Source organism: Corvus hawaiiensis, chromosome 13 (genome assembly GCF_020740725.1).
Source record: "Corvus hawaiiensis isolate bCorHaw1 chromosome 13, bCorHaw1.pri.cur, whole genome shotgun sequence".
NCBI lineage: Eukaryota > Metazoa > Chordata > Aves > Passeriformes > Corvidae > Corvus > Corvus hawaiiensis.
The window spans coordinates 10,643,709-10,659,884 of NC_063225.1; the positions used below are offsets into that span (position 1 = coordinate 10,643,709).

Consider the following 16,176-nt stretch of genomic DNA (forward strand, 5'->3'; position numbering starts at 1 on the left):
TATATGCGTGTTGCAGTATCCCCACTGCAACAAATGGTGGAGATTTGTGAGCAGAACGATCCCCGATCCCTAAGCGACTGATTTGTGTGAGTAAACCCTGGAAACTTTGGATTCCTCTTCTTGGTTTTGCTTTGCTATTCCATATCTAAACTATGGAGGAACCGTGGGAAGACTCTTGGCTCTCAGAGCCGCATATGGACATTTATCTTAAAATGATTCTTGAACAACGATTTGTAAATTTTAGCTTGATTCAAGCTCAAAAAGAACTGAAACACTTCCTGGCATGGTTGTTTAAGAACTTTTTCTATGTTTCTTGGGATTTAATTCTTACCAAGGGCTTTTGGAAAACCGTTTGGACACAGTTAATACTGGAGTCAAAATATATGCCGATGGAAGAATATTTTCGTGAATATTATTTAGTTACCGAGACTGTTGAGCAATGTCAGCTGTGTCCTGGTGAAGGGAAGCGTGGCGCAGGGACCGTGCGGCCCAGGCCACGTGCACCGAGCGCTCTGCGAGCAGCAGCGAGGCAGTTCCCGCGCGCGGGCGGAGCCACGCGAGCCGCAGTGTCGGTGGCAGAGCGAGGCGCGGCGGGACCCGGCAGTGCCCGCCCGGTCCTGTGCAGCGCGTGGTGGAGCGAGCCCCGGGAACGCCCGACCGAGAGGGGCGGCGCGCGGGCAGCGGCTGGCGGCGATGGCGATGGAACGGAGCCGCGCCCAGCCGAGACGCGCGCTGGAGCGGGGCGCGGGGGGGTCGTCACTCGGGGGCCCGGCCGAGATGTGGGTGCAGCGCCCGGCAGCGGCAGCGAAGCTGCGACCAGAGGAGGCGACGCACGGAGAACTGAGCGGCACGGCCCGGCCCGGCCCGCGCAGCCCCGAACGCGACCCCGGGAAGAGCGCGCAGGCACGAGCAGCCCCGACAATTCCAACACGGGAGCGACCGAAAGAGACAGCAAAGACGCAGCGAGACAGAAAACAGCAGCCACTCGGAAAAAGGAAAAGATCATAGCAACTAAGACCTTAGGGATAGTAAAATGGTATAATGTTAAGCAAAATTATGGTTTTATAACAAGGTGTGACAACCAGCAAGACATATTCGTGCATAGAACTGCTATTAAAAAGAATAACCCTGAAAAATGCATCCCAAGCTTGGGAGATGGAGAGGTGGTGGAATTTAATATTGTACTAGGGAGAAAAGGGTTACAAGCATCGCAGGTCACTGGGCCTGATGGTGTTCCTGTAAAAGGCAGTATATATGCAAAAAACCGTAGTCATGTTAGACAATATCTCCATTGTAAGCCCCCCCTACAGTTTCCCTTTCCTAATCCCACCTTTCCCTTTTACCCTATGTCCTGTTACCCCCAGTGTATTCCCAATCCGTTTTTTCATCCATGGTTTCCCTCACAAAACCATGCTTTTGCCAATTGTGTCCCCAAAAATCCCTTTCCAATGCCGAGTGGGGGATGAAAAGGGGGAGGGAAGAAGTTAAACCCTCTCCTGCCTCAGTTTCCCCACAAAGCATGCTCAGAGAGTTCTGTCTCCCTTCTGTCAGCCCTAAGATGTTCCACAGAATCTGTTTGGACATTTAAAGACTCAGGAGGGTGGCTTGTTTTGTTTTGAAACTGTTCTTGTTATGTTTATCCAGTTGTTTTCATTCTCCTTTTATTAAAATAAAACGGGTGAGGTGTTGGGGTCCCTCCCCCGCCGTGTAGCCCTGGGAGAGGGGCCCTGAGGGCACAGACACGGGGCTTCCCTGTCCCTGCTCAGCCTCGTTCCCATTGGTTGGTTTGTGTTCCCTGCGCGGGCAGAAGGACCCTTGGTCCCGTGACTGGAACAGTTCCTGGGCAGAGCCCCGGCCATGCGGCTGGAGAAATAAACATCTCTGAAACAGCTATCAAGAATCTGTCTGTCCATATATATTTCCTTTCCACGGGACTCCTGGTTTGATATATGCGTGTTGCAGGATCCCCACTGCAACAGTCACCCATCACCCCCTCCAAAATCCTTCCTTGCTTGTTTGTGGGGTTACCTATCATTAGGAGAAAGACTCATCAGAGCTACACCGTCTGACAGAGTTCCCTTCAACCACTATCAGAGGACACTGTGCTAAGTGCAGATTTATTACCTCTGTAATGCAGATAAAATGAGATTTTATGGCTCTGTAGTTGTGGCAGCATAAAGTAATAATGGAAGATATGTACTGAAGTAGGGAATGCATCCCAGGAAAGAAGGGAGATGCACAGGAGGTTAATGGTGTGTCCTTGGGCACTGGCAGGTATCCTCTCGTCAATCTCGCTGGACACAAGCCATCGAGTGCTCAGCCCAGTCTGCCATCCAAGAGAAGTCTCACCACTCATCTGCTAAGATGCCTCCGCTTATTTTTCCCATTAAAAAATTCCCCAGCAAGATGAAGCATGAAACTGGACGAATTTTTTTTTTATAAGAATCAGTTCAAAACTGAGAAAGGAGCAAGCATCCAGAAATGCCTAATGAATACAAACTCTGCTCATGTCTGAAATTCCAGAAGAATCCCTAAGGAACCAGGTACCCACTATCACCTCACAATCTCAACTTCACAGTGATGAGCTCTGGTACTGAACTGGTGTGAGCATGAATCCTGCATTCTGCTCCCACCACTGCTTCTGCTGGCAAGGTACAGCCTGGCACAGCTGGAACAGACTGAATTGTGAGACAAATTCCACTCTTTTTTTAAAACATTTTATTAATAACCCATTAGTTAAGGAATATAAGGACAATGTCTTCTTACACTTTAACACTAAAGAGTATTTGTGGAGTAACAACAGTCTCTGAAGAAAGAAAGTTATAATAAAGTACAGCATGGAACCAAACACAGACACAACCTTCAAACAAGATCAAGTTCTGGTTACACATCTTTATGCACTGTGCAGAAATGAAATTTAACTTGAAAATACAAGCAAGGGAATGCAGTAACAGAAGTAGATGGTAGATTTCTGCTGGCTAAACACTACTTTTCTAACAAAAGTACTGATTAGAAAAGACATAATGATTCCTTCAAAACACCTATTACTAATGAGATCAAACCCATATACAGTGTTCTAGTAAAATGGTTGTTTTCTTACACAGCATATTTAATGGGCTGATTGTTAGCTAGTAATGTAAAAAAATTCTCAAACTCTAAATTAGAAGTTATCTCATTTGAACTATTTAAACCAGAACTTTGCTGCCTGTTAAGTAAGAAATCAAATCAACAAAAGGCTGATAGAGGTTTTTATCTGAGTTGCATGTTTCATATAATAAGAAATGAAAAGAAATAAAAGGATGAGAATTGTGACTCTCACAGCAGCATGGGGAATATACAGTTGTGTAGCCAAACAGTAACATTAATACTAGAAAATTATGCCAGTGAGACAAACCTGACATTTTAACAATGTAAAGCAATATACACCAGCAAAAAAGTTGAACAGCAATAATCTTTAGTGTTACTGAAAGGAAGAAAAGGCAGAAAGGAACCTGTTGTGCAGGAACAAATATTAAGCATGATGGGTAATTAAAGATATCAACAGTTTGTGTGCCTGTGAGAAATCTGCAAGAAAGCTACTTATTTCATGATAAAAAAATATATGCACTGGTTGTTTCAGCTTTACACATCAAATGTGTATTGTTTGTCTTCTTTGATTCACTTCCAGCTGAGACTGAAAGGTCCCTGCACGTTCAGGGCAAGGGGGACCTGGGGTGCAGCTGAGCTGGACAAGGACACCCAGCACTCTCTGTGGACACGTTCGTCCAGGGACAGGTTTGGTGCTGCTGCTCAGTGGTGACCTCTTGGCTCCAAGGGAACTGCCAGGATTTCTGCGTCTCAGGTCTGGCCTACCAGCCCATGGCCACGACAGTTCCTGGACATTCAAACACTGCCAGCTTCACACCCTGGTACAGTTTGGTGAAGTGTAACGAGATCAGAACAAGCCTCAGCATAAGGTGACAAAAGTGTTTTGGGGATGTGTAAACAAAATTGTTTGTGCTCTGCTGCATCTCCCCAAAGCTCTCTGAGCCTGTAACTACTGTGGTGGTTTGGTGGTTGGCCTGAAGTGATCCAGGGGAATGGTGCCCCACTGTGCTGCTTGTGCTGGCTTCAGTGACAGGCGGGGACAGCTTTTAGGTCGCTCAGCTCAGGGCTGTAGGATTGCTGAAGTCTGTCCAGGCAAAGCAGGGGGTGCATGTACAAGGGAGTGCCCCCAAAACTGTGGCACCCTCCTACATCAGCCACCGGACTAAGCCTCCGTCCCCTTCCATCCCCCTGGATGGAAAGGTTCATGACCTGCCCCAGATACACTGTCCAGACACGGAGCTGGAAGAACTCTGGTGCCCTGGTCATACCCACTGCTGGCCAAACTCCTCCTGGCACAGCCCTCTGACAGCCAGGAGGCTCAGCAGGAGCGGTCCTTCAGCACACTTGAGGGTGGGTGACTTGGTTTAGGAGGTTAAAGAAGTGACCAGGGGTTCCCTTGGAGTGAGCTTTCTCAAGAAGTGCCACCCTCCTTTTCTGCACACCAGCAGTGGCAATGTGGCTTGTGCAGCACCTGTTCTGTCACTGAGGAAGAGCAAGGACTCTTCACGGAACTAACTGGGACCTGCACAATGTCCCCCGACCCTCCACAGTGAGTGCCTGACATTTCCCAGCTGGAGGGTCTGTACCTCTGTGACTGCATCCGCTCCCAGAGAACTGGGAATTGCCCTTATTGCCTGCAATAACACTTCACTGCCTTACCTGTAACCCTGCTAAGCCATGAGTTTCAAAGTCTTGTGGCAGTGGGTTCTGGAGGTTATTAACACACTTCCTCTGCCCAGTTATGTTTCCTTGCCTTTCTAGCTCCTTGCTCCAGTAGCATACACACACCAACTCCTGCCTTCGCCTGCTCACTGGCACTGATTTCCAGTCTCTGTCCCACAGCATTCCAGAGTCATGGCTATTCAGAGCACGGAACAGCATTTCTGAGACTCCTCAAGACACCAAGCAACAACTGGAGAAACAGAACAAGCACAATGACTGGAAATACAGCCAGTTACCAGAACAGTGTGACATACTGGGAGGAGATCCTGCCACTTGGGGAGAGGTGAAAGCTCCAATATCCTTCCCATAAGGGTACATGGAGGCTTGGAGGTTCTCCTCTGCTGAAGAGCTAGGAGCTAAAAGGGTTGCAGGGTGCTGCTGAAGTAAAGTTCTCCATGCTGCAGGCAGTGGTACCTCCACCCAGCAGTCACCATGAAAAACAAAATCTAAGGTCTTTTTCAGAATCTCAAGTTGGCACACAGTTTCCCTATATACCCTGGGGAGAATTTTAGTAAGAAAGGAGGAAGGTGGGCATCTTTTTCTTCGCTTTTTAAACAAATGGTCAGATGTCTGAATCCTCCAAGAAGGCAGAACATTTACCAAACACCCATGAACAGAATTACTGATCCTTGTTACCTCTGAGCAGCTGGTCCAATCTGTAGCACTTGCAGTCAAACCCTGCAAGCCTGGAGCATGACAAAGGTTAAAAAAGAGTAGAGAAAAGTCTACCCCTAGCAGGGCCAGGCTGAGAGACATGTCAGCAGTAAGCAAACAGCATCAGCAGGAAGAGTCACTGGATGGTTTTCAAGCCAGACTGACTAGTATGAGACCAAAGATTGAATTTTCATTTTAAAGCTCTTGTGGTGCTCTGCTCTTCAGAAAAAAATCCACCCAAAAGCACTTCAGCCAGGTCTATCAGAAGTGACTGGAAAACTTCACTTGCTCATCCAAAGCTTTCAGCAAGTCCACTGCTTACAGAAGGCTGAGCTGCTCTCTGTAAATCAAAACCATCTGAGATGTCTCCACATGGGCACCCAAAAAAAGAGAAAAGAAATACATGGCCCCAATATCACAAGTTACTTTTGCAATTGCTGGTTCTTCTTTCTCTTTGTTAGTATAAGCTTGTTGAGGAAAGATGGATCGACATCCTGCCAGCTAAAGCAGTCTCCTTTGGCAGCTGCTGCAAAACAGTCCTACAGAGAGACACAACCTAACTCTCTGGCTGTAGGGAAGGTGTCAAAGAAACAAAGCAAGAGAGACATCAGATCTGTAGCACTATGTGTTAAAGAAGAGTCAACAACCAGTGCAAACATATTCTTTAGAAAAAGGCAGTATAAGAATAAGTTAAAACCTATAATGGACTATAACAAATGAGTAGATCTGCTGCTTTTTTTTTTTTTTTCTCCAACAGACATGAGGTAGTTGTGTTGTTAGGGAGGAAAAAATAAGGAAAGAGAGACGTAGTAAAAATGCTACTCTATACCACACACTATTTCACTCTATAAAATTAAATAATATAAAGATGTTCCAAGGAAATAAAAATACATGTTGTACATTAAAAGGACAGATGTGTACCTAAAATATTAGGTACAAGAACCGACATAAAACAAAGCCCAGGTTGGTAAAACAACCCAGACGCTGCAGAAGGTTCTATATAGTACAAGTTGCTAGAGGCACTCGTAGAGTGTGTAATAAAAGGCCACTACATCAGCCTGCTAGTAGTAGTTACTGCGGTAGTGCACACAGAGAGCCTGGTAATCCTTCTAACCACGGGAGGGCAGAAAAGGCTGGTGCTTACAGCTCACTGCCTTTGTTTCCAGGGCTTCCGCCCCCTCCCGGGACTCTTGTGTCAGAATCCATCCCGATGCTGCCAGGCAGTCGGCAATGCCTGGGCACTCTCCGAGGAAGAGGCAGTTGAGAAGGATCGCTCGGTGCACTTCGCCACTTCCCAGCATTAAACGACATCTTGCCAGTCACCTCGAGGGCTCTGGTGAAGTGATAGCCCCAGCCTAGCGCAGAAGGCTCTGTTCCATTGTGGTTCCACACCAGACTTTGGCAGACGGCTCAGTCCTGCTCCCACCAACACCCAGTTAGTTCCTCATCAGCTTTAGCGGGAAGAAGACAGGCCCTTACCAACCCACCTGGCTTCCTGAAGGCCTCTGTAGAGCTGACAGGTCCAAGCCGTCCTCTGATGAGATGCTGCACCTGCCCAGCTCCTGCTGGGGTCAGCAAGCCGAGGGCAGGCAGCACCTCACAGGGACAGGCCCTCCTTGTGCTTCAGCTCTGCTGTGATTAAAATCAGATCAGTTCACTCTTTGTGATTGTGGACATGTACCATGTTCTCAGATGCTGAGGACGGACTGGTTAAACCAGAGTTACTACAAAGCAGGGCCTCCTCAGGCGCCGTGGATAGCAACTGGCACTTGCCTGGCTGCATATCACCCCTGCCTTCCTGGATGGAGTCCGAACCTCCACTCTCCACTGAATCCAGACTTTCCCCATGCCTGTGGAAGCCATTGGTGAGCCCATGGGTGCAAACAGCCCCTGGTTTGTCAGTCTTTGTGTCGGTACAGAGCAGCTCAGCCTGGGCCTGAGTCTCCAAATTGTCCATGCAGTCTACCAACACTTGGCCAGTGTCCTGCTGGGAACTGGGAAAGATGGGAAGAGCCAGCTCTCCCAAGGGGAGCTCTTCAGGCTCCTGGTCCTCGATTTCTGTCTCTTCACTCTCCAGGGTGTGCAGCTTGGAGTCATAGTCTCTGTCAGAGGCTGAAAAATCAGAATGGACAATGACGTCTGCCTCTACTTGGTGGAGGCTGGCTGGCAGGTGGCTTTTCTTTGCCTCATTCTGTTATCAAACACGGGGGAAATTCAAAAAAAAAAAAAAAGGTAAAGTAAGTGAAATTCAGATAATTGAGGCGGTGACCAAACCAAGCACTGAAATATATTTATTTTTAATCCCACTGAGTGCAATGGGATGTACACATGCCTCTATTAAGCATTATCTTGATATGTTTCTCAGGGCTTAAGTCTTAACAAGCAACTCAAATCACCTCAGAATCATTATTTCTATTTTACGTTTGAGAAAGCAAGTCCCAAGGGAGTGAAGTGATTTGCTCACAGTTTCTTGGCAGGCTGGAGCAACCATTCCTCCAAGCCTCTGTCAAAGACCACAATTTTCAAATCTCACCAGTCTGTTTCCATATTAAGGGCCAGATTTCTAGAGGCTGAGTGGGCAGCACTGTAGGAAACTGGCTTCTGAGATAGATACCAGGGCTCCCTTCACTGTCCTCATTTAATTTTGGCTACATATCACAAAGTGTGTGTTTGTTAAAGCCCTGGTCACAGCCTGCAAAAGTGTGTGTAATTTCAAGCACTTTAATTCAGAAAGAAAACAGTAAGTTCTGCTCCGCAGTGCTTAAATGGAGTTTGGGCTACAGATCTCCACAAATCTGGCTGACAAGCAGGTCATTTTGTGAGATTATCACTTAATAATTTAACAGACAAATTATTGTAGAAGCTCACAAAGAGCTCTCTAGGCAGTCAACGCTCAGATTCTGGGCTGAGTGTGATGTAGCAGCAAGAAGACAATTCAGAGTATGGAAGTGATATCTCCTGTGTAATTTGCGCTTTCCATTGAAGCCAATTTTGAGCATCATTTACATATTTTAACACTTTTCTCTTTTGTTGACAAACTCTGATGGGTAAGCTGTGCTGTAAATGCTGCCCTGTTATTGGACTGTAAAACACTGTCTTAACTCTATCCACAATTTTAATTACATCGTGTGTATAATTGATTTTCACACCACTGTCTAGGAAGGAAACATAGGTAGGTTACTTAGAAGTATTTGCTGGGGGGGTGAATGAATTTTTTAAAAGAATAACCAAAGAAATCTTCTGGTACACAGTCAGCCTGAGCAGGTGTCAGCTTGCTTTGCTAAAACATCCCAATCCTTGTACACTCTCCCAAACACAGGAGTGCATATTTATTCCAATGATGCAATATCAGAAATAGGATTTCCTCCCAGTCTATGCACCCACATAAAGAACACAAGTGCAGTGAAGATTGCTCTGTCCTATTTGCAGAAGGGAGTTTAAATCAACCCTTGATCTTTGACTCCTTTTACAGCCAAAAATGCAATCCCTCTGTCAGGAAAGCATGCTGTAGATCTTAATGACTGTGCTGAGCACTGCAGCTCCTAACTCACTCGGGCTGATTGCTGCACAGCCACAGCAAAGACTCCAAGCAGACTGCTGGTGTCTGGCTCCAGATCCTCAAGAACCAGGACTGCCACGACCCTGCTGACAACCGAGCTTCTGACCCCAGAAGAACAAGCCCACAAAAAAGGGGCTGCAAAAAGGAGAAAGGGAGATGGAGACATAAATGGAAAACCCACATCAGAACACACAAGTCAACAAAGACACCCACCATCACAGCATCATAAACCAGGGCTTGTAAGAGAAGCTTCTGCCCTGCGCTGGAAGGGAGCCTCAGTGACCCATTGACAGCAGAGAGAGGCTCTTTGGTGATGGTGTCCCCGTATCTGGTGATGCTGTTGGTCCAGGCCTGGTTGGCTGATTTATTCCATGAAGACTGCAGGGGAAAAGGGGGAGGAGAAAAGATCCAGTTATCACAGGCACAGATTCTTATCCTCATACATCTGAAATGAGAAGCAGCTTGAAAAAGCAAAGTGCAAGTTGGGAAAATACCATAAATGTGGAGGACACTTCTGATAGCATCAAAATAAAAATGCTCTGCAGTGGACTCACACAGCCACTGCCTTAGAACTGGGTTTATTGCTGTTACATGGGCTGATGCAGAGCACAGGGATAAAAGATGCCAGATGGTTCACAACTGGTTGCATAAGGGGCTTTCCACTGATTCTCAAATTGTGAGGCCAACAGGTATATCATAGCACAGATATCATTTAGAGGTCCACTGGAATCAGCTCCCTGCAAAGCTGCAACAGCCCAGAGCAGAACGAGCCTACTGAAAAATACCACTGAGCTGGGAAGGGACAGGGAAATCTGGAGCTGAATACCAGAGTCTTTGCTTCAGCACAAGCAATGCTCCACAGCATGGAGAAGGATCCTCACCTGTGGGCATTGCCTTGTGTGCTCCAGTAAGAGCTGGAGATTCTGCTAAACCACTCGCTCTGCAGCACAGACAAGAGCTCCTGCACCAAGCCAGGACTTGGGAAAACACTCTGCCATTCCCCATCAACACAGAGGCACAAAACTGGGGGCCTTAATTTTTTTTTAATTTTTTTTTTTTTTTGTAACAGACCACCAAGCAATTCTTAGCTCAGCTTTAAATCCCCTGGGCAACCAGTGTTACCTTGTTTGTAGATCTAATTAAATTATATGGGCTGAACGCAATTTGTTCTGGGTTCTTTCAGCTTCCCCTTGCAATAAACTGTTGAATGCACACCTCTGTGTATGGGAAATGTGTGTCTTTAAGAGCTGAAGTTATTTAACAGCTCAGACTACTAGTTCACAGGCAGAAAAGTACTCTCTTTCCAGGTTTTGATTTTACTGGGCTGTCCTGCATGTACCTGAGCTGAGCCTTGCTAGTATTCACATACATCTACACATACACACACACTCAGATTTAAGGACCACACAGGCCCATTATCTCTGGCCTTGTTCCACAGATGTTACATGTTGTGTGGGTAAAAGAGAGGCTGATGCAAAGAAGAAGGGGAGAAAATCCTGATCTGACAACAGTGAGTGCACACATGCACACAGAATACTGGTGGTGTGAGCACAATGGCTGTGTAGGGTGAAGATACACTGGATGTCTATTCAAACCCACTGACCCTCAACTGCTCACTGCCAGCAGGAGAAGCCCAGGATCCTGCTCTGCATATGTGGCTGCTCCTTAGGCCAAATCTATTCCAATAACTGCTAACATAGTGCAAGTCCAGCCGAGACAGCGAGGAGATTTCTGACATCAGCCTGACCTTGGGTGAGTCATTTGACCTCCTTGTGTCTCGGTCCATCTGGCTGAAAATCAGGTAGAAATACAGGACCAGATGTTGTATGTGAGCCAGGCATTCCTAAGTCAGCTATTTAGCAAGAAGCAAATGGTACCTTGTGCTGCCAGGGCTGGCAGAAGGACACCGAAGCGCTTGCGTGTGTGCTGAAGCGCAGCCGGAGTTGCTCCCAAGCCCTCTGTCCACCCTCACCCAGGCACCCAAATGGCTCAACACCTTGTGGAAGGCAGAGCTATGTTACATCCCAGCACCACCTCCATGTCACAGGAGCTTTGCTGCTGCCTCAGGAGCAAATTTTTAGCAAACAAATAGTGAAAGACCTCATTGATATGCCAACACCCTGCAGAACAGTGATGTCCAAGCCCAGTGCTGTGACTATCAAGCATTTGCTAATTTAGATGTGGATGCTTGAGGCAGTGTCTTTTCCATTTCTCTCTCTGCAATCCTCAACAATATATTCTGAGTCAAAAGCCTTCCCTAATTGCTCTGTTTCTAAGTGGACAACCATTAAACTACGCTTTAATAGCGAGAAATCAACCAAGCGATCAGAGAGAGCTCACAATAAGGAATATCTCCACATGCGAGTGCTCAAGGAGCGTGTTCAATTTGCTTCTGCTGCCATCTGAAAGGCTTTCTGCAGCTACATCCCTGACTGATGGCTTCTGTGCCTCTTCCAAGGAACATACGTTACTGAGCAAATACTGAGCAAATTTCAGCACTGAACCTACACAAATCTGCACACATGCACCAAATGTGTGTCCTGTTAGAGATGCCTGCATGCATATTTGCCATCAGAGAGATCCGAGCATCATATGCAGACACACACACAGAGCAAACTCGAAAACCTTCTTGCAGGCATCTTGTGAATACCAAAAAAAGTGGAAAGAAACAGGCAGCTCTACTGCAATCCCCCATGGACCATCTGTTAGCGGAAATGTCAATCTGCCATGTTTACATAGGTTTTGATGACTCTGGGAACAGCCTGTTCAGCTCTGGCTGAAATTGGCTGCAACGAAGAACAAACTTGTTTTGTACCAGTTTGCAACTTTCAACAAACAGAAAAAACCATCAGCCACACAACATGGCCTGTGTCCCACATGTTGTTCGAGCACATTATGTTTGAGAGGGGGAAAAAAAAGCAAAAGACAAATCCCTCTTGGAGCTTAGTCTCCAAGGCTGGGCAGCAGCAATTAATTCTAGGACTGTTTTCATCACAGACCTGAAGAAATCCTGTGTGCCTGAAAGCTCTGCTGCTTTTTTAAGTAGCATTTTTTGGTGTAAGAAATGACACTATTTCTTTTTACTCAAGGGGAGCTAGTGGGTGGCTGAAGGAAGGAAATGTTCTCTTGGTTTTTGCAACAGAGTATTGAAGGCAAGGAGCAAGGAGTGTCAGTCTAATACTAATTTAAAGGGAGGAAAATCTCTTTGTTGGTTCCCTGCAAACACAAGAATGAAAACTAATAAAAACATCTTCCAATAAAAGACATTTCCATTACAGCTAAATCCTTATCAAAGCAAACAAGGCTTTTCATTTTAGCCTTTTTACAGAAACTCCGACTGGTAAAAACGTGCCTAGATCATGTTACCTTCTCAGTGACAAGTCATGATTTGATGCAAATATATGAGCTGAGAATGAACACACAGCAAAAGTCCAACTTGAAACCTTCCCTGTTTTTTGAGGATGGTTATTTAAAGTAGCTTGAAGCCCTGTGCAAAATGAGGCTGGGGACATTTCAAATGTGCCCAGCTTTTGAGAGTGGTACAGCAGAGAGAAGGGATTCGTAGCTGAACAGCAGCGGGTGGGAGTGGGAAAGCTCCGTGTCACGCAAACACAGCAGCATCCCTGCCCGCAGCTGGGATGCAACACAACACAGACCTCTCCCCAGCAGATAAAGAAGTCTCTGCTCACTGTCACCAGGAGCACAGCTCTTGTCTGAGGCTTCTCTGAAAACATTGGGACTTCTTTTCCACGCAGAAAAATTTCAACACAAAACTGACAAACAACCTGGGTAAATCCAAGTTCCCTGATGTGTTACAGCTTCTGCTCTCCGAGTCACAGGGATGCTTTGTGGGAAATGCAGTTCTGTGGGAAGGAGGCCCACACAGAAAGAGCAGGGCAGCAAGCAAGGAAGGCTCCAGCTCAAAAGAAGCACAACAGCAAACATTTCCAAGCCAAAATGCTTGGGTTTGGCTTCATTCAATGAAAAGCTGAAGTCTTCCATGGAAAGCAGATGCTTTTTAACATTCTCCCCCACCCTTTAAATTGCTTGGCCCACAAGCAGCAGTGACAGAGATGTCTGGAGCAGAGCCATTTTATCATCCTCAGTCCATCTGTCAGAGGAGACAGAGCTGCATCACCACAGCCTATGCACGACAGTGTCATTTATAATGGGGCTACTGAGGGCATCAGTCCGGGGGGTGCTTGCAAGGGGAAGAGAGTAAGAGAGGAAAATCACTTGTCAGTGTATTTGGAAATCCTTGTGTGCAACCACTGGAAACTTACATAAAGGAAGGAAAATGGACCACTGAATGGCCAAGTGTACTACTGCCTAATGGCGCTGTGGCCGTGCAGAGGGGTCCCGTGCCAACACCTTGGCTGCAGTAGCACCTTGCTGTCCTGCAGGCAGGGACAGCTGGGCCAGGAGGTTCCTCTGGGACTGTCCCACCTTCCACTTGCACCGTCCTGCACCTCCAGCACTGTGTGTAACAGCTCAAGAGGAATCACAGCCCTAAGTTCAAAGGAACTGATATCTTGACCTGAAAATGATCAAGGGGATATCTTGCAACCCTTGCCCACAATTCTTTGCAGAAATCAGTTCCAATCTCAGGGTTTTCAAGATTTCCTGCCCTCAGTCTGTTCTCCAGTCCCCACACCTACAGAATGACATTCAGTCACTTCTGACTCCATATGGCATGAGGACAGTCCCTTCTTTGCACCTAACATGGAGCCTCCAATCTCAACTGGAACCTCAGGCTGCCACAAGAATAAAAGCAATAAAGAATAATCCATGGAATGATAAGTAATGAGTCAGCACGGGAACAGCCTGCAGGCACAGAGCAGCCAATGCAAGTGCCAACCAGCCGACACAAACCAGGTTTCAGGAGCGTAACCTGAGGACAGAGGGACAAGCAGGCAACTGGAGGCCACAGCTACACAAACCTGCCCTGCAGTGGCAGCAGCTTCAGCCCAAGGGTCTGTCCCAGCCAACATCCCCAGCTCTGTGGCGACATGATATGCTGCTAAACAAAAGGGATCCTTGAGACATTTCTCATTCCCTCTCTTCAGTGAATAGGACTTCAAGTCACAGTATCTGACCTAGAACACCCTGGGGAGCTTCCCCTTGCCAGGCTGGACAGGAATTGCCTTCCACTATGATTTTCTCCTTCCTGTGGCTCTCTTGCATTCCTTGCCGTGGGTTTTCACAGCCCCAACTTCACACAGCATGAGAGAAGAAAAGAGAAGGCAACAAAGGCAGCTGGTCACTGCAGGGTGCAAAGCTCCCACAACACTCTGTTCCAGGCAGGGTCCCTGGGGGTTTCCAGCTTCAGTGGATTCTGGGGGAAGCTATTTGCAGCACACAGGACACCCACACCTACTCCACAGCCTCGACTAGTGGCATTTTGTGTATAAGTAGGGAGATGCACACATTCACAACTGCTCCTAACTTGATTTACATCCACACTGGGCACCAGGTATGTGTGCACCACTCTGGCCACGTACCTGAGACCTGCCCAGCCAGGTAACATCACATCACCAGCCAGACATGGAGCCTCTTGGCCACTGCAGCATAAAGGTCATATTCCTTTCACACTTGATTATACACATCAGAGTACAGAGAGGAAGTGATGGTGCTCAGGTGGCACTTCCAGCAGGAACGGGGCAGTGCAGGGAGCAGGGTCTCCTGCGTGGGAGTACATCTCCCTCCAGTGCCCGCTCCCAGCAACAACAGCCTGTTGCTCCCGACCACCACTCGATCTCCTCCACCTGCCAGGTCACCCTCCTGGTCGGCATGGATGACAACGCTGCTCTCCGGGTGGCTGCTTCCCAGTGACCCTTGCTTCCCAATCCACATCCATTAAAAAAAAAAAAAAAAAAAAATCCTCAGTGAATTTATCTCTCAATGGCCTTTCCCCATCCAATTATGGAGACCCTACAGCCAGAATTGTCTGTCTCCCCAAAGCTTTGGTCTGTGACTGTAACTCTGCTGCTGGGCACTGCCCACTCTGAGGGCCCCAAGTTCTCAGGCTGAGCCTTGAGGGGCCAGGCCTTGGCACTGTCCTCTCCAGCCCCTGCTTTGCACATATACAACTCTTGGTGTAAGCCCTTACAGGCAGGATTGCTGCTCTGGAAGAGAGATCTGGATATGCTGCCTCCAGAAAGGCCTCACAAAGAAGGGAACTTCCTCTGACCCTGACCTGTTCTCAGGGGTAAGTCCCCATCACTGAAAACATTTGTTCCTTATTTAACTGAAAGAGCCGTAGGAAATTCCTCACACTCTTTGGCTTGGATCCAGACAGGCAGCCACATTCCACCAAAATCCATAGATGTGGCTTGGCTGCAAACAAACAGCCTCTCCTTCAGCTGAGCGCTGATCTGCCACAGCATGCAGGGATGGCCACAGGCACGGGATGGCTTCAGCTCACAAGCTACTAAAGGCAGCAGAAGACTTTGTGTTTCCAAAAGATCACATCTGCACTGCCTCTAGCAGCACGGACAGGGCTCGTGGTCAGCCAGGTACCTGAACTCACCTTCCCTCCAGTGACACACGAGCACATCATTGATGCATATGTGAAATCCCACATGCTCACAATGCATTTGTTTTACTGAACCTCCTAATTACTTTACATGCTCTCCCAGGGCTACAAAGAGAGACATAAACTGATTAACTAAATTAGGCCAATTAAAGGTTCCCTAATGGAATGAAATGTTTCAGGCAAGCTTGAAAGAGGAAACAGACAGGGAGGAATGAAAGACAATGCAGTGTCACACAAACCAAGCAGGGCAGGAAAAGACTACTTCAAAAAATAAGGTTCACAAAACCCCCACAATTTCACTTCTTGTTTATCTTCAAGAGTATTCCAGTGATCACACTATTTATGGAGACAGCTCCTTTTAGTCCAAGCAAAAGAGAATCCTGGAAGGCCATGTGTCTGCTCTAGACCTCACACTTCCTCCCACCATCCACACACCACAGCAACAGGAATACCACAGCTTTCTGCAGCACCAAGTCTGGCAGCAGCTTCTCAGATTGAGGAGTCACTGTCCCATGAGATGGAAAGGGGTGGTAGATGGCACAGGGATCCCAAATTATATCCAACAGCCAAGGCTGACCCAGTCAAGTTCTACAGAGAGAAGAAATGTGTGACTGCCTAG

The 16,176-nt window shown here is 47.2% G+C and overlaps 1 protein-coding gene across 3 annotated transcripts in view; it reads right to left on the reverse strand.

Annotated features, from left to right (window-relative positions):
* Positions 1-2,695: 2,695 nt before the first annotated feature.
* The window catches only part of IGDCC4 (immunoglobulin superfamily DCC subclass member 4), a 96,059-nt gene continuing 82,578 nt past the window's right edge, over positions 2,696-16,176 (reverse strand). For all 3 annotated transcript variants that reach the window (XM_048317861.1, XM_048317862.1, XM_048317863.1), the window contains 2 exons: positions 9,236-9,400; positions 2,696-7,654 (listed from right to left, as the gene is read on the reverse strand). In XM_048317861.1, the coding sequence (XP_048173818.1) occupies positions 7,118-7,654; positions 9,236-9,400 (702 nt within the window). In that variant the 3' untranslated portion in view covers positions 2,696-7,117. The remainder of the gene's footprint in view (positions 7,655-9,235; positions 9,401-16,176) is intronic.